General features: G+C 36.3%; 1 protein-coding gene across 4 annotated transcripts in view; it reads left to right on the top strand.

Annotated features, from left to right (window-relative positions):
* Positions 1 to 19,114, top strand: part of LOC140335554 (sodium channel protein type 2 subunit alpha-like) — a 91,157-nt gene that overhangs the window by 12,497 nt on the left and 59,546 nt on the right. For all 4 annotated transcript variants that reach the window (XM_072418269.1, XM_072418268.1, XM_072418270.1 and 1 more), the window contains exons 2-5: positions 5,098 to 5,394; positions 12,718 to 12,836; positions 18,339 to 18,428; positions 18,517 to 18,645. In XM_072418269.1, coding sequence (XP_072274370.1) covers positions 5,128 to 5,394; positions 12,718 to 12,836; positions 18,339 to 18,428; positions 18,517 to 18,645 — 605 coding nt within the window. In that variant the 5' untranslated portion in view covers positions 5,098 to 5,127. The remainder of the gene's footprint in view (positions 1 to 5,097; positions 5,395 to 12,717; positions 12,837 to 18,338; positions 18,429 to 18,516; positions 18,646 to 19,114) is intronic.

The raw sequence follows: 19,114 nt of genomic DNA, 5'->3' as shown, positions 1-19,114 counted from the left end.
TTAGTTATATATGAAAAAAGTTTAAAACTATTACAAAATAATTTTGCTATATCTGCTAAAGATAAATGTACAGAATGTCTGTTAGATGCACCTACCCCATCTAAGCCAATGCTCTGACTGCAAAATGATTATTTCTCAATTGTTAAAAGGTCAGTCTACTGATTATTGTAAAAAAAAGGCCTATTGGCTTATACTTGGATATAGCTCTGTCTCCATCCTCAACCAGTGGGCAGTCCATTAACCATGATACTACTAAATAAAATATTGATCTACAGCTGGCATAGTCCCTGTTCCTGATTCAACCTTGTTGTTGGTCTTTTCACTGGTAGTAATATACTGTAGCTTTAGAACCCCAATGGTTTCCTCCTGACTATTGTTCATGTTACTGCCAACTATCAGCCAGTACAAAGACACAGAAAGGTCATCTTGTCATTGCTGCAACAAAAGGACATTTAAAGGACAAAGCTATTTTACTAAAATACAAAGGATAGTGCTCAAAATCTGGACTATATTGGGAATTAATTAACCATGTGAACAGGTATTTGTGTTATTTTGTAAACCAAACTTACTGCAGAAATACATTTTTTTGCAATTTGGTCACCATGGCTTTTCTTGTTTTCTGGAACTGTTGCCCTAAAATACAGAATGATAAGAGTGTCCATTCGCTACAACATTTTACTAAGCAATTCTATTGCTTTGAAAGACTAATACTAGGTACAACTACCATCTTGTTTCCAGTCATCTGGCACACCCTGCTTTTAAATATTCTGTTTGGACAAGCTTTGCTGCCATCACCATATACTTCATTTCTAGTAAATACCCTTAGTGGTAGCTGTACTTATACCTCTGAACTTTCTAGTATGCAAAATTGGGGTACTGTCAGTATATGACCTGTAAATTTTGGAGCCCTATATCAAATTGTCAATAGTCCTATCTCACTAACTCAGAGAATAGTATTTAGAGTAATGAGTGGGCTGTGCGATTTAAGGAGAACTGTCCTGGGAGTTCTACACGTGGGAAGACTGCCACGCAGAAGCTACAATGGATTGCTTTAGAAAGTGATATAGAAAGAAAGACTGTAAAATGAAAAACTATCCTCAAGAGACTGACTTTGAATGAGAACCCAGCTGTCCTGTTAATGATTCCTAGATGGGTATCTGCCCCAGAGAGAGAGAGGAAGGCAATGCCATAAAACATACACAGTGATTAGGAGACTTCTGAAATTTTTTCAGGGGATTAAATTACTGCAGTCAATCACAACTTTAGGGTAAAGATTGCTTAATTCTTCAGTTCTGCCGGTCAGTAATTTCCACTATTCCACTTTTTAAAAGTACCACCAGCCATTTTCCCCACACGTAGCCCAACCCCTGGATTTACAGTGGCTTCTGTTCAGGGACATTGCCTTGCTTTTGTGTAGAAGCATAAACAGGCAGTAAATGCACGGTTAGCAGCATAAACTCCTTGTCTTGATTCCGTTTTTTTTTGTTTGTAGCCATGAGCTGAACTGAAGCTAGCCTTCATAGAGATGCTTTGATATAAGCAGCTAGCAAAGATTTTATTTCCCCAGTTACATTCATTAAACTGTTACAAAGATGCACTGCATGCTGTACCTGTGCCCTCTGTTCTATAACAAGATATAAAGTCTCCTGCTGCTATTCAGTTAAAGAAGAAAGCAGCCACCATTCTATGTGCGCTCGTTTTAGAATCTTCAGATCATTCTTCAGAATATGTTCTAGAATATATTGTATCTTCTGTGCCCATTGTGCCATTAGGAAGTTGAATTTTCAGATAAAAGTTGGAGAATTATAAACTCATTGAGTGTCTTAAGGCATTCGGTTTCTAAGGAAATGTAAAATCACTTTTCTGAGTTCAAACCATTTACCAGCAATATTTCTGTTAAACATTTACTCCACAGGTTTAAAAAAGGACTCTGGTGGAAACATTTCTAAAGCATTCCTAATGTTGCACTCTTACTACCATGTGGTGTGACCATTTTTTTTTTACTTATTAGATTTTTATATGTTCAGTGTACATCATGTACACTTTAGCATGTAGGTGTGGTAGGAGCGGTAAGGTAAAATTATTAATTATGATATATTTGCCAGCTCAGATTCCCAAATGGGTTCTGGGAGAAAAGGGGTCAAAGGCTGCTACTATCTCATATATGCTATTGTCTGGGCACTTTTAGCTTGGCTGCTTGTGCCATCAGCTAGCACCTTTCTATCTTACTATTGTTGGTGGAATTTTTAATGTAAGTGGCTTAGTCTGTTTTTATCTTACCAGGAAGGACTTCCTATACTATTCTGCACTACATTGCATCATTTACTGCTTTGAAGTATGCAGCTTGACTCAGATTCCTATTGACTTTAACAAGACTTCAGGTTCTGACTTTTAGAGGCTGGTGAAGGGTCACAATTTTTTAACTGAATTTTAATTGAACTTTTTAAGAGTTCACTCATCTCTACTGAGCACATGGATAAGATATGAATTAACAGAAATTAAGATTCCCCAAAAGCTATGTCAAAGCTAGATGTTCCTAAAACATTCTAGCTTGGCTTAACCGGATCCCTTCTTGCCTCCAAGACCCCTTGTTGGTCTGAGAAAAAATTGATGGATTTCAGATCAACTTCAACTGCAGAAAAAGTAAGCATTTGCATACAGATTTAGTTTTAGCAAGCTACAGGGCCACCTTTTTTTCATCATACACTCAGAAACAAGAGTTTCCTAAAGCTGTAGGTACACTATATAGTCAAAAGTTTGGACATTGATCAAGATGGCCATCAAAATGGAGTTGGACACTTTACCAGCTAGAACAACCACCATTCATCTGGAAAGGATATTTTACAAAATTGTTCAGTGTCTGTGGAAGTATTTGCCTATTTTTCCAAACGAGTAGCAGTCCTAGTGCCCAGGAGCGCAGCACTTTCTGCAACATCATATAACAGACAGAATAAAACAGGAAGCACAAAGAATTCAGTTAAGTACTAACTGGGGATTTAAGCATTTTACTAATGCCTACTTGTTTTTGCTGTTCTGTCCATCAGAAAAACGATGTTTCACTCCAGTTTTCAAGCTGAAATAGACTGTGATTCATAGGTTCAACTATTCATTGCAGAGAGCGGAAGGCAATCCAAAAGTGAACTCCCCCATGCTGTTCCAAGCTGATTTAAACAGCTGCAGGGCATTATTACCATTCAGTACTGGGACTACATTTTAAAAAAGAAAAATAAACAGAGACAGGTCATTTTCTGTATCGGAGCTTCTGACTTTGTCCGAACTTTTTAAGAATAACACAATTTACAGAAGAAATACATAAATGAGAAATGTTTTACCTACCAAAATAATTTGTAATTTTGTTCATCCAGTCTCAAGATTAGCCACACATTGTGTTCTTACCTGGTCTTTTGACAAAAATAAACAAAAGGAACCTATTTCTGTAGGGTTCAGGCTTTTATTGCAGCATTCACACTAAATAACTATTCGCATTTCTTGGCTTCATAGTGGGTAGGTAGCTTGAACATTATGAATGTCAGGAAATATAGTCATTCCTTATTTCCCAATGAATGGTAGCAATTGTAAGTTGCAAAACAAACTGCATTAAGTGATATGATATCTTATACTATCCCTAAGTAATCAATATTTTTACGCTGGAGTGATCTCTAAAGACTTAGAGGCTCAAATCTTCTTAGACAGAAGAAAAATCACCAAAGGCAAATAAATCAGCCTAATACAAGCTTCAGAGAAATTAAAAAATAAATTTTAATAGTAAAAAACCAATTGAAATGTTTTGCTACAATAGTGCAAATGACTAAAAAGAAGCTTAATTTTCTGTATCTTTGTTGTAGTAACAAACACAGACTCGTAGATCAGCCACTGGACGTAAACCCCATTACCCATATGGTTGGTTCTTTACTTAATGTTTATTTACACCACTAAATGTTTACTTACTCCTGGATAGTGTTAGTCAGGTTTCAACTGTTATCTGGGACTTCATTAACAACAATTACCCTCACTTCCTGTCCAGGGACAACTTTTTGTTAGAGAGGAAGTTAAGGGAACTCAGCAAGGGGATTTTTTTACCGTGGAAGGCTACAACCTCTCCCAGGTGCTGTCCTTGTTCCATTATTGGATTTTTTTTTCTTGCTGTCAGTGTGGTGAATCCATTGTCAGCAGGACAAGTGAGGTTCTTTCCCACTGAGGGTTGGGTGAGAGTTGCAGACACCTCTGAGTTACATCTGGGGTTGAGATGCCACATGTAGTGTCTCACCCATGGTCATCTATAAAGTGACAAACTTAGTACTGCCTGCTACTGCCCACTGTAAAATGTTGAAACTCTCTTCTTTTATTAGGAAATAACGTAGATTGGTCACTGAAAGCACTCATGGAGCCCTATTGTATTTTCCTTAGACAAACAGACCTGCGTGTTAAAGCAAAATTTATCCTAAGAACAAAAATAAAATTGCAGATCACCAGCTCTAAGATACACTACCTGTCTTATGGTGGCTACACTCCCTGCACTGTATCTGTGGAATAGGCATGTAGCCACCTTTGGACAGCGGAACATGTGGAAAGGGGAGTGATTTAAAAAATAGTTGATTTAGATGGACCTTCACTTATGTGAATAACAAATTCATACCTAACTCTAGATAGCACTTTTAGGCAGGTATAGCAACTATTTTTGTTTCTCCTTTTAGGATAAAGGTTTTATTAAAAACCTGAAAAGCTGAAAACTATAAGCACCCCTGTCAGTGTTAACTGGTTTGTCTCAACCTTCGAACTGTTACTTTAGTGAACAGTTTGGCTTGGTAAAGATGTTAAGAGAAAATGTTACTGGCAAAATTTCCAGGTAATACAACTATGTTACAGGACACGTCAAATTTAGTTGTGCTGTGGTAATGGTACTTGCAGACTGCATCATATACATTATGGTAATTTAGTTTTTTTTGCCTACAGTTAAATTCAAATAAAACCTTTATATATCACTAATTTACTTATTTGCATTGAAACAAAATGTTAATTATAAAAATATTATTATTAATAATAAGGCTTTAAATATTGATATTTCTCTTTTTTTTGTAATTCCTTCATGTGTGAAAGGCTGATTGGGATATAGTGCAGGATGAGAAGATGGAACAGCCACTTTTACCCCCACCAGGACCTGACAGCCTTCGCCTCTTCACCAGAGAATCACTTGTTGCTATCGAGAAGCGTATCGCAGAAGAAAAAGCCAAGAAACCAGCAAAGGACCGCAGAGATGATGATGACGAAAATGGACCCAAGCCGAACTCGGACTTGGAAGCAGGCAAAGGCTTGCCTTTTATATATGGAGACATACCACCCGAAATGGTCTCGGAACCGATGGAGGACCTCGACCCCTATTACAGAAACAAAAAGGTATGTGATTTGGTGGTCATTACAGCTTCCATGTTAACATCAAATGTCACTGTAAAAGGTTTTCAACCTCCCTTAAGAATGTTGATATAATCTTCCCAGGGTGGAACCCTTTTTTATAGTAAATTATTTTTTGTACTTTATTACTTTTTTAGATTGAAGTACTACAGATCTTAAGAGCTGTTTTCTAAGTTGTTATTTGATTTAGTGTGCTTGGTGTAAAAAAGAAGAGGTGCAGGATTTATGTAAAGATAGACTTTCCAATGCAGCTTTGGTAACTGTTTTACCTGCCAAAAGACTGAAAATTGTCATTGTAGCTTCCTGTGTCAAATTGTATTTCAAACTACTGAGAAGACAACCTCCCTGCTCCTCCAGTTTGGTGGGACCTTTTGCCCTCTTTCTCCTCAACTGTCCCTTTTTATAGGTGGATATATATACACCTATGTCATTGTATTATTTAGCCATTAAAAGTGTTACTTTTCAATAAGCCTTTCATCCAGCATCTGAATGATTCAATATGTTATTTTGTAAAGCTAATATAAAGGTATATTTTGTGGAAAAAAAGCACTTTAACCAGATTTGTGTATGCATTTTTTATGGCCCACAATATGGGGATATGGCAGGGTGTGTCATTTGCCTATATACTGCCTAACTATCTTTTTCCCCAAAATAGTTGGGATGTATGTGAATCAGAATTGTCACATTTACTATTGATATACCATCTACTAACCATGTCATTTTCCTGGTTATGCAGAGGTATGTGACTCAATGAACTAAGCAAAATTACAAATTACATGTAACAGTTCACATCATGTCAACAGCATATTTAGCTGATTGCCCAAAGTTCCTAATTGAAGCAAATATGAGTTCAGAAAACAAAGAATAAAAAGAGGAATGTACAGCTGAACTGCTCAGTCTAGACCAGGCATAGGCAAACTACGGCCTGCGGGCGGTATATGGCTCAATAGAGTTGTTTCTTTGGCCCTATGGGTGGTCCATGGCTCTGGAACACGTCCCCCATTTGTATCCTGGCTCGTGGAGGTGGGCAGGCTGTGTCACTGCATATAACCCGCCCACTCTCCTATTGCAGGCTCAGATCTGAAATCGAAGAGTGGGCGTGGTTATTTCATCATGACGTCACGTTCAGTGCCGTCATGAGGGCATAACCCCCCCCCCCACTCTCCCATCGGCCTGGCCACTCTGTCAAACTTTATATCAGATTGTGGCCCCTGATTGAAAAGTTTGCCCACCGCTGGTCTAGACACACTCGAAGCACAACCACTGGCAGTGGCAGGTCTGAAGAGCAGGGTATATGTAGTCCCATTTCAGCAGGGTACAGTTCTGCATCATGAAATGCAACTGCAAGCTTGATCAGGAAGTTTTATACCAATTACGAAAGGAAACTGCAGGCCACAAAGGTTGAAAAAAGAAATGGATATTTCCTTTATTCTAATAGAATGTGCATGTTTTTCTTTTGTTCTAAAGGTTTGGTTTGGTTATGCTTGTAGTCTATTTCCTAATTAAAATATATATGCCATATATAAATGGTATTGCTGTAATGGATTTTACATCCCATCTAATGCACAGATGGGGACTGATGTACTGTGGAGATGCCATGGCTGTGTATTCCCCATCGATAGAGGGTTAGGAATGTGTCAGTTTTTTTTGACAGCCATCCATCTTCAGGCCATGCAACTAGGGCACAAGACGAGCTTAAATTCCAACCTCTCTCAAGCTCCAACCCATTGTTTGCATGAGAGTATAAGGGCTCTTGAGGCAGGACACTATGATGTTTTACATAGAGCAGCACAGAGCCTAACATAAAGGTTTGTAATGAAAAAGGAAAGGCTTTATTTAAAACTGTTGTTACCATACTGATGAGGAAGAAAGAAGGAACCAAGAGAAGCCAAAATAAAAGCAAAGATACCTTCAATTATATTGCTGTCTCCGTTATAATTGGGGACGTTCAATCTCTGTACTTGTTCAGGTGACCATTGTTTCTGAGACAGAAAGTGTAAGCAAATCGAAAAATTTACTGGTTTCGCTAACACCAGAGGAGAAGGAAAAACAGGATGATTGGAGATTGGACACTGGGGAAGCTGGCCACACATATCTTTCATAAAATTCTTCAATACCCTTTAAAATCCAGCTATTGGATAGGCTCCTCGAAAGAAAAATTATAGAGCTTGCATGGCAGGCTTACTGTGCTTTAAACAAAAAAGAGAGATGCATTTAGATTGCATCCACATTGATATCACCTTCTTAGTGGGTTGGCTATACCCCCTACTTTACCCTTTTTTTCTTTCTTTGCACTGACTTTCTTATATTAGATAGTCTGACAGCAAACAGTGTCTGGTGTTCTCTCCCTTTAGGAAAAACTCATAAGGCCAATGTCATGGGAACATCCTAGATGATGTGAAAGTATAGGCTAAAAAACAACTTGATGCTAAACCATTGATATTTCACTTATTATAACTATAACTGTTTGTATTATATCATTTATTATACCCTAAATTTAAAAATTAGTACGGTGATGTGTAGAAAGTAGATCTAGCAGAGAGTAAGCAGATATATATCTGTAGTTATATAATATTGCACTTTGTCACAGTGAGAAGCACAGTTTACATAGTAATTTAGCTGTAGAGAAATTATTATTTGTAAGATGTTCTACTGTAAAATAATAATGGTAGTTTTCAGTATAGCACAATTACAGGTATTAGAAAATACATAATCATTTTCAGAGTTCGGTATTGAAGTTTTCACGTGTTAAGTTTGATTTTCTATTCTGTGTGTTTCAGGGTTCTTTAGGTGTATGTACAGGCAACTTTATATATAGGTTTGAAAAAAGTTGGTAAGAGTTAGAATTGGTAGAGTTTTTTTTTGCTGTGTCCTGGTGGGGGATTCATCCCTGTCAATGGTATAATAAAGTGGGAACAAATTCAAGTATTTTAAGTTATCACTAGAGAAATTGATGATTCTAAAGGATCTCCTGAGAGATTTTCTGCTGCGTCTTCTGGACAGTAAGTGAAGGGAAATCTCCCCAGCAGGATACAGGTAACAAACAATCACCTGATAGGTGTTTAACTCTTCTTTGCTTTCTTATTTAAAACTAAAAAAAAACTTTTTGGCTTTACATACACAATAAAGTAAACCTGTCTCCTGCACAAAAAAAAATTCCACTTCTCCTGTTCCACAATGCAGTGTTTGGTCAACTGGAGGACAGAACATTGGACTTTCTTTCAAGATATTCTAAGATACTGGGCAAAATCCCTACTTATGCTATGTTGGGTGGGTTATAGTTGGATAAAAGCTTGCTGTAAAATGTAAATTAAATTTTAGGACAGATTCAGACAGTTGTGTGCAACAATTCCTGTGTTAAAGGGCTAGTGGTGGCCCAGATAGTGGTGTGGAGGATATTTTCTTGGCACGCTGCACTTTGGGCTTCTTAGTACCAATTAAGCATAATTTAAATGCCACAATCTATCTTAGTATTGTTGCTGACCATATCCATCCCTTTATGATTGAAATGTACCAATCTTCTAATTCCATTCCCATTTCTAGCAGAGTAATGGTTCCTAAAGCCCTACTGCAGTTTTGCCCAACATGGTGCACTTGCTTTATGTGTTTAGATGGTTCCACAACTCATTGCAACTTTTTAAGACAAAAATTTGGACTAAAAATGTATATGTAAAAATGTAAAATTCACCCAAAATTAATTTCAGTTCAAATACTTTTAAACATGTGATTGGTTTCACAAGAGCCAAATATCCTAACCTCAATAAGTAAATGCAGGAAATTAACTGGGGGTGGGTTGGAGTTTTCATCCTTTAATGAAAAAGGTCAATGGGGCCTATAGGTCACATAACATGCCATTTTCCCACTAATTACAGCATATAAACAAAAATGATTTGCCTGTGGAAGTTTATGAAAAGAAATGAAACTAAGGGACCCTCAATTGGTTGTATATGTATTATTCTAAGTAATAAAGTCAATGATTTATTTAGATTTGTTACTTCAGGTGCTCCAGTTTCTTAACACAATAAAACATAGGATTGAAGACCCTAAGACTAGGATTAATAAAAGTAAAAGCCATCATTACTGATCCTAATTCGGGAGCCTGTCTGGGTCTGTATGATTGTGGTAGGAAAGTTACACTATAAGCTTCATAGCCTGAATGTTGTGAGTGCCTCTGAGTTTCTTGTAAAACACTGCAGACAATGTGAGTGCTATATATGGTAGTCAAGGAATTAATCACTCGATCTTCAAAGATCTCTGTATTCCATGAGAAATAAATTAGCACTTAATTATTCTTAAACAATACACTTGATCAACCGCAGCACAGAAAGCAATTAACCAACTCAGAACAAATATTAGCATCTGCCATTGTAATAAAGTGAATGGGAAGCAAAGGTTTTTAAAGTGGTTACTGGCAATGCATTGCAACCCAAAATTGACAAACTCCATCACCGACCTCCTCTTTGCTACAGCCTAGCACTGCCTTTTCTTCCAACATTAGACATAAGTTAGAGGTGTTATACATTTGCTGACTTTAAAGTTTGGCAATATGAAGCAGGAATACTGGCAACCCCCATGGAGAGTATACAGCAAATTAAACCTAGACCCCATGTTTCACCTCTGCTGGCATCAATAACCTCCAAACACCCTTTTATCATATGTCGGAAGAGGAAAAACTTCTGCCATGTCCTCAGTTATGCAGTCCATCAAGAATATACAAATGAATGGTTGAACCCACAAGTGTTTATATTTCATCAATAGTTTAGCTTATTCAGAGATTAGATAAAAGACATAATTAGTGGATTCAGGAGCATGTCGAAAGAGATTCTTTTTTGCAGGATATTTTGCAGTGTTTTTCTCCTTGTCACGTGGAAAAGGGATAAAGGACCTGGATAAGGCCGAAGGTAATTCTACAACAGATTTGTGGCTCTTTATTTGGTATTAAAATCTGGTGTACCCTAAAAAGTTTGGGTGGGGCAAACACTCAATGCCTCGACCAGGACAGCTTATGGAATAGACCCTGGAGCACCTGGTTTATCAAAATAAAAGGATAGATTGGAAGTGAAGCTTTGTGAAGCCAGCATGAGTTTTGCTAAGAGCAATAGCTAAGCAGAGTGAAGAAAACTCTTACTGTTATGCTTGGAATTTAATACTGATGGATAAATATTCTGAAATGCAACACAGTCCTACCTCAATCCCATCCCATTTTGAGCTAACTTTCCCATAGTGCCTATTTAATAGTAGAGTGGATGTGAGTTTGACCTCACAGTTTTTACTACACATACTTACTTACATACTTTTTATGGGTGATTCATAAAATTCTGGGTATTGTTACCGTTTTTTCATGATGTTGCAGAAGGTTTTGTGCGTATGTAGGTATCATAGGCCTTGGAGTTTGGCATAAACTCCCTTTCTAGCAAGATTTCCAGGTACCTTATGGCAATAATAAAAGGTTTAACTAATAAATAAGGGGATATATTACAAATATAAATGTAATGGTTTGAATTTTGAAGGATAGAGAAAGGAGAGAGAAATATGATTTCATATGAATAGACAGGCCTTTCAATGATGAAAAGAGGAATATGGTTCCATAAAAATAGAAAGGCCTTCAAAAGAGGAACAGAGGATTATGGTTTTGTAAAGATAGTTGGGCCTTTTGCAAGGAGGGACCAAAAAATAGGATTCCAGAAAGAGAGAAAGTCTTTCCAAGAGGGCCTGAGGATTATGATTCCAAAAGTCCTTCCAAGAACGGGCAGAGGAATATGGTTCCATAAGAATAGACAGTCTTTCCAAGGATGGATAAAAGAGTATGGCTCCATACAAATAGACAGGCCTTCAAAGAAGGGACAGAGGGGTATGGTTCTATAAAGATAGATGGGCATTTTCCAAGGAGGGAAATAGGATTCCATAAAGAGAGAAAGTCTTTCCAAGAAGGGGCCTAAGAATATGGCTCTATAAAGATAAATGGGCCTTCAAAGGAGGGACAGATTAATATGGTTCCATAAAGGGAAACAAGTCTTCCAAGGACAGACAAAGGAATATAGTTTCATAAAGAGTGATAGGCCTTCCAAGGAGGGACAAAAGAGTATAGTTCTGTCAAGAGAAACAGTACTTCCAAGAAGGGACAAAGAAATATGGTTCCATGAACAGAGAAAGCCCTTCATAGAAGGGTCAGATAGAAGCTATGTAAACATGTCAAACAAATTATTTCACCTAGTCATTACCATCTCTGTACTATGTAATCCTTGTTATTTGTTACATACTCCATATGGTTACTGCAGAGAAAAGGTTCCTCAGATCAGATCTAAATAAAATACTGCATCTTTGGCACAGCATGAAATGTTTTTAAAAAGCAAGGTTTCATTTGGCAATTGCTTCCAGAAAATTGCTTTGTCATCTTCTATTTATGGAGACATTACCGCAAATGTCTCTTGTAGCTACAGTGCGTATGACAGAGGACGCACTCCAAAACTCTAAATGTATACTTGGTTTGTGTTTAAGTGCTAAAATAGCTTCTGAAAATCACTATACCCTTCTGTTACTGAACAAGAGTTCATAAGAACACAATGGCGATAAAAGTGTCATCCAGCCAACAGTCTGCTGTATGCCAAAAAAGTTTTAGCTCAATGTAATTGATGTAGATCTTTTATTTATCGTTATTCTGAAAAAAAAAAAACATTTTTGTAAAAGTTCCAAAAGGATTTTAAAAATACATGCTATGTATTCAATAATTTATTATGAAATATGTGCAGCACAATGCAAGCAGTGTAAGTACGTGATCAAATATCATTCTCCCACCATCCTTGTTCAGCAGAACTCAATCTAGAAAAAGGAAAAATAAAACCAATCAGTTGTGTTGCAGTGCAAGGAACAACTTTAGCTCATCAATTTGCTGCCTCTGCCTTTACTTTCCAATTGCAGAATGAGGTTGAGGAACCTGTAGTTAAAAGTAACCCTTCAACATAGAAAGATAAGGCCCTATCCTCTGCTATGTAGGCCTTTGAGGATTGGTTGGAAAGGAATAAAAATACTTTGGCAGGAAAAACAGCTCCTATAAATATTTGTAATCCTTGTCTTTAGTTGTTTAATTGGAGTTTAGCTTTAAATCTGTTATTTCATGTAATGAGTAAAATTTAAAAAAATGATTACTGATCATTTACTAAATGTGACTGCATTGTATGTGTTCTTTTTTTCTTTTTTATAAGTATTTTATTATTAGTATTTTATAATGTTTTTTTTTTTTTTTTTGTAGAATTGTGATGCTTCGCATTTTGCACTGTTACTAATCAATCCTGTCTTTTCTCCTTCCAGACCTTTATAGTATTGAATAGAGGGAAGGCAATCTTCCGCTTCAGTGCCACGTCTGCCTTGTATATTTTAACTCCCTTCAACCCCATTAGAAAAATATCAATAAAGATTTTGGTACATTCATATCCTTTTCTGGTAAAAATCCAACAATGGAATATATGGTTTTGGGGCAGAAATGTTGTCTCCAGAGGCCATGAAATGTATAAGGGTCCAGTGAATTATGTATACGTGTATTTGCAATTTTAGCTATTGGTTTATTGCCCCTTTTAATATTTTATTTGTCAGTAGGGAATCTCCAACCCAGTGTAATGGAGCTGTGTGGCTAACACATAAGATTCCCTCCAGTGTGAATAAGAATTGACATTATGTTCAGAGATTTGTAGAATAGCTAAGCCCATTTTATTACATCCTTCTAGACTTGGAAATGGTGTTAGTTTACTAAAGGAACGGAAGATGTTCACTTGTCAAAGTGTATGTATGTTCACTATGCCAAATGAATGTTAGGCTATGTGCACAACAAGGATTTTTGTCACTGGAAACAATTTTTCATGATTGTTTCCATTGACAAATGATGACAGATGACAAGTAATAAATTTGTGCATGCAGCCTTAGTAAATATGGTTCATTCTGCATACTTATTAATGTAAACATTTATAGCAGATAATTGGTTCCTAAAAAGTGAACACATCCGCAAGCTGAATGGCTTTTACTTCTCACTGTACTAGGTAAATGTTCACCATGCAAAACAAAAAAGGGAACCTATGTTGACTTTAGCTACCTATATATTTTTAAGAAAAGTTTTTCAAAATTTCCTTTAACATATTTAAAGCATAGTGTACAAACATTTTCCAAAATTAATGTTAATTTGGCTAAGTGAACAATAGTCTATACTCCTTTAGTACATTAACCCCAATGCTACCATAAAAATCATTTTAGAGAGATTGGATGGGAAAAAATGTATTTATTTAATTCCCATGGTTATGTTTGACTGATTAAAACAAAAATTTATGGGCATCAGGATGCCAAGGAATAGAGTGCAATGTCATCACAATGAATTGTTTGCCATTGCTTTACATTGCAATTTAAAAAAGAAAAATGTTAATTCAGATATGTATTACATCTGTTGATCCATGATGATGTCTATATGGTATCTGTGACTGCAATAAATTGCCAATGTTGAACAGCATTGGGTACCCCCATTGTGTTGTTTAATAAATGAAGTGGAATGAAACCACCAGAGAAAATGACAAAGATAAAAGTCAGGAGGCTTTTGCTATAATGTACAAGTATATTTAGCAAATTTGCACATTATTGTAAGTTATATGGCAAAGCACTCTTCCTCCAGTGCTGCCAAGTCAGTGTTCCCCAGTTTTACCATTGCTTATTTATTTTCCTGGTCTTTTTCTGGATTTGAAGTCTTTAGCCACTTGACTAGCCAGGCCTGTATTATGTCCCACTTCCATACTTGCACACACATAGCTAATGATGAGCAAGACATCATCTTTGACAGAAGAGACAAAAGGAGTCTCTTTTGTATTTAAAAAAAAAAACTTGCTATCAGCATTTTTTATATTTCAGTTTAATTTTAGATCTGTGGACAGAAAGAGAACATCACCATTATTCAACCTGTATAGGTCAATGAGTGTTCGGACTTCTTTACACACTCTACATAAACCCACATTGTGAAGATTCTGTGTTACACTGATGCCAGTAATAGAACCTATGAATACATAGGAGTGCTGAGTGCACTTTCTACCATAAATTAGATCCACCATATAGATATGATTAGATTTTACATGGCGCCTGTATGACAAAAGAATGCACTATATGGAATTATTTTATCTCCATCTATTTCAGGAGGGTCTTTTAGGAAGTAGTGCAAGTGTAATGTTATTTATTTATGGTTTATGCATTACAGAGGGGAAAACAAATTATTGCAACAGCATAATGTGATATTAATTTAAAAGGCATTTTCCTTTCATTTAAATCATGTAAAATGATCTATTTATCGTTTTTCTATTTATCAATCTTTTCAGTAATTCATCCATCTCTGCATCTGTCTGTCATCTGTCTTTCTTTCTTTTCTCTGTCCCTCTACCTATTCATCCATCGCTCTTTCATACATAGAACTGGTTGATCCATTGCACCTGCCTCCACTTCAAACATGCCAGGCTTTTGATTCTGTATTAGTTTGTAATTCTGCCGTCCAGATGGCCATAATGAAGGTGTAATTCGTAAATTTGAGTCACTCCATTCATCCATCAGCTTTAAGGTGCCTGAAGCCATTAATTTTACTTTATTTTATTTTTTGTTTAAGTAGAGTGGTGAAAAGTAAGATTAACTTCCTAGGTTTCTCTTGCCGTTTTTCTTTCTATATGGAAAATTCTCCCGCTATGTCTTGGTGGCTTTCTTATTGATGACTTTCCTTTAATTTTGGGAGAAAACCTCCCCAATGCGACACATTCTTTAAAAAAATATTTAGAGTTTTTGACTATTCCATAACATCTATCCATACCCACAAAAAAAGTTTTTTTTTTTCCGACTTTTTTGGTAAAATGATTATCATTTTGTCCAATATTCTCTTAAAAAGCAAAATCAGTGGGGATTTATAAATGAATTTCAAAGATTTAGTACATTATCTAAAGATAGCTGATAATAAATATTTTGGGTGATGATTCTTACTTAAAAACTTCATCATAATGACCCCTTAAGACTTCATATAATGTGGATGCTTCATTTAAAATAAAGGTGATATTATGTGTGTGATAATTGTGATTAAAGATTTATGCATTATAAATTATTAATACATTTTAATCGTTGCTGTAACCAATAATAAAGGTCAGTATTGCAGAGAAAGACATTATATTTTTCTCACTTTTGAGAGAACCATTTTTGTAATTAGTTTGGCAACTAACAAGCAAAATTCATATAAAAAGCCATGACTTTACATGCTTTTTATATGAAATTAAGTCTACAAGTTTAATTGTGCTATTTTTACTATAACATATTATGTTACAATTTGATATCACCTGGAACTACACAGCATAATAAGTGAAATTTACATTGAATTACAGCAGACTTGGGTAAAACCTGGCAATTGTGATATGGATGGTTGTGGCCAACATTGATAAATCTGCCTCTAAAATTCCAATAGTGAAGTCCTATTTAGAAGGGTGATCCTGATGCCAGGGGTATGTTGGCAGTGCTAGGATCACTAAGCAACTTTCTGATAGTCTCTGTGTGTTTAGTTCTTCACTAGCGAGGCCAGCATCATCTTTTACCTGTCCCTAGCGAGTGTGATTCTTGAGTTTTCTGGGCCAGCTATGAGGCAGTTCCATCCACATCCATGAAACTCTCACACACAGGTAACCCATAAGACATGGTCCCAACAATTTAATGAATTTTTCCTTTAATGTTCTTTCTGTTGGCAATGGTATAGAACTAACCTGCCCTGCAATCTTGTAACTCCCTAGTCTGCACTCTGTAAATAAGTGTTTATATTTGCATAAAATATTTTTCCCAAGGTCAACACATAATTCAGCATGCAAATGTATCTCCTTCCTGTGTTTGGTACATAGTATATTTATACAAAAATGATCCAATGCAGCCATCAAAATGTAAATCATGTGCAAGTCAAGCGACTAACATCCTTTGTTTTATTATGTTTCCAGAAAAACAACACTTTTTTATTTTGTGTTAGTTTTTTTATGTTAAAGTAACAAAGCAATGTCAGATCTGAAAAGGAAGAAAGCCTATCAAGGTCAATCTGTTTTCATGTTTACTGGCCTAATCTTGCTGATACAGCACAAGGCAAGGCAGAACTTTAGTATGACAGCTACTAATTCATTCCTTACATGGGAATGAAATTCTTGCTTAACCCCAGCAATGACAGTCATATTAGCTTTCTGACATTCCCGGCAGATTTACCATAAATCATTATCTTGCTGAAAAACTTTAGCCAGACAGTAAGTAAGGAGCATACAAGGTTGTCGTCCTGTGTGTCCCCACATACCCCAGTTTTCTGCAGAAAGCCTAGAGTGGCAGGACCTACTGACACTACTTTTACAAAATAATGAGTGGGATTGCAAAGGCATTCAGTGCACACAGAGTGAATTTGTAACATTTGTAGCCATTTTTGGAATGTTTGAAAATAAAACATTTTGTGTATAGAGTTCATCTTTACAAGTTCCATCACGTTTTTATTATTTAGTAACCTAAGTAAACATTTATTGTATTGAGTGAAAAATTGCTAGTGCTTTAGTAAATGAAGCAGATGGAAGAATTTTGATTTCTGATTATACTGATATCGTTGGAGGAGGTACACTACATCTTTAGCCTTGATTATTTCATTTTGACATATGTTTCTTGTCAATGGCACCTTGTAAATATATGTAGGGTTTTATAGCATGATATTTTCTTTGTAATCATATTTTTGCTTTCAACATCAATGTCATGGCATAGATTTCACTTGATGAGATTAGTGTTCGGTTCTAATTAGCTGTTTAGTTTAGGGGGTTACATACAGGTTAGATGGGGGAATCATTGAAGAAATAGCTGTTAGGGATATATTAGTGTTGTCTGTGTCCCTAATGGGGTGGATTTTCATCTAAAAGGTAATTTCTTTACCTTTAGTGGTCTAGTGGTCGTCTGAGATCAACAACAACAACAGTTTAGTTGGGAAACCGTTCCCTCATTTCTGATGAATTTCTTTTCCAACAAGCTAGCTGTAGGCTTCCATATTTAGTAAAAAGATAGAGGAACAGGGAATGTCAGGAGGAAAATAGTTGGTTTAGAAGCTGCTCATGGAAGCTGCCTTTTTCTCACTCATGGGTATTAGATCAGGGGGAAAGAGTTTGCTTGCAGTAAAGCTAAATATGTCCTCAATTGCTCCAAATAGTCAGAGATTGAGCTGCTTTTATTCACTTCAATATTGTTTATTTTTTGTGAATGATTCTGTGTTTGTAGACATGGATTTTCAATTAGTTAGAAATTCTAACCAAGCAGTAAATGAAGTTTGCAATGAGCTACCATCAGTCTCTGTAACTGCAGAGACTTTGGAGCAATTCATCCTCAAAGTTCACAACAGAACAATTGAAGTTATTCAGGTCATTCTTTCAGTGGCTCATCATCCTGTCCACTCTCAAAACTTCTGATTTGTGTCTACTTCAGAGCTCCAAAAGCTTAAAGGCTTCTGTGGAAAGGGGATGCCGAGCTGCTGAGATGAAGGTTTTTATCTCATTTATTGCTAATAGATAACAGTGGAATTGTCACAGCCTGGCTATTATACAGATTCCCTTTAGTGTATACACACAAAGAAGGTCCTAGCAATCTTGTTTTGGGGGATTTACTAAAATCAACATATAAATGTCAGAATTGGGTGTTCTGTGCAATCCTATTGATATTTTTTGATTGATTAACTCTTTATACCAGTATACAATTGTGTGGACCCTTCTTACTTGCACTTTGTTTCTACAGCTGGGCAAAGGTTCTGTCCTGAAGTACACACAGGAGCGATTGTTAGCAAAATTCCCTTGGCAGGAGCAGTTTGTCTTTTGCATATATCTGTACGTTTTTTGTTGTTTTTTTTTTACCTCTGAACTGTATGTTCCTTAACACCATTTTACGTTATTCAGCATGCTCATTATGTGCACTATTTTGACCAACTGTGTGTTCATGACCATGAGTAATCCCCCAGAATGGACCAAGAATGTAGAGTAAGTAATACATCGACCTACACCAAATCCTTACCACAACTGTACCATTATAACCCAGTGTGAAACATTCTTCATATTGTGACTTCAGATACACTTTCACTGGGATTTATACCTTTGAATCTCTAATAAAAATTCTGGCAAGAGGATTTTGCTTAGAAGATTTTACTTTTCTGCGGGATCCATGGAACTGGCTCGACTTCAGTGTCATTGTCATGGCGTAAGTATTCATTTTTTTATACTTATTTCAAGTTTATTCTCTTCAGAAATAATTTTAAAGGAAAAGAGTTCAGTTTGTTAGATCAGATAGGTAGTTTAGGTGAATGTATAATGCTGTTGTTGAGGAAAGTGAGAATGAAAGATGCCACACTTAGGAATTTACTAATAGCAGTGGATATCACTATCTGCTCTCTGTTACATTGCCCTGCACTGTAGGAGAGTGTAACAAGAACAGGGGAGAGAGCTCTGTGATTGGAGAAGAACCCGCTCATGTGGGTTTGATGGGTCACACAACTCGTCTCTCCTCCAGTTTTTTTTTTTTTAATTTTTATTAACTTAGGCCATTAATTTTCAATGTGCTGTGCCAATCAGTCCTGAAGTCCTCTACATTTTTCACTACTGGTAATTAACACTTAGTGATTTTGCTTTTAGTGCATTTTGTCACAGTTACTTTTTTATGTATCTGACAT

Source organism: Pyxicephalus adspersus, chromosome 7 (genome assembly GCF_032062135.1).
Source record: "Pyxicephalus adspersus chromosome 7, UCB_Pads_2.0, whole genome shotgun sequence".
Lineage (NCBI taxonomy): Eukaryota > Metazoa > Chordata > Amphibia > Anura > Pyxicephalidae > Pyxicephalus > Pyxicephalus adspersus.
This window is presented reverse-complemented; position numbering and strand designations above follow the sequence as displayed.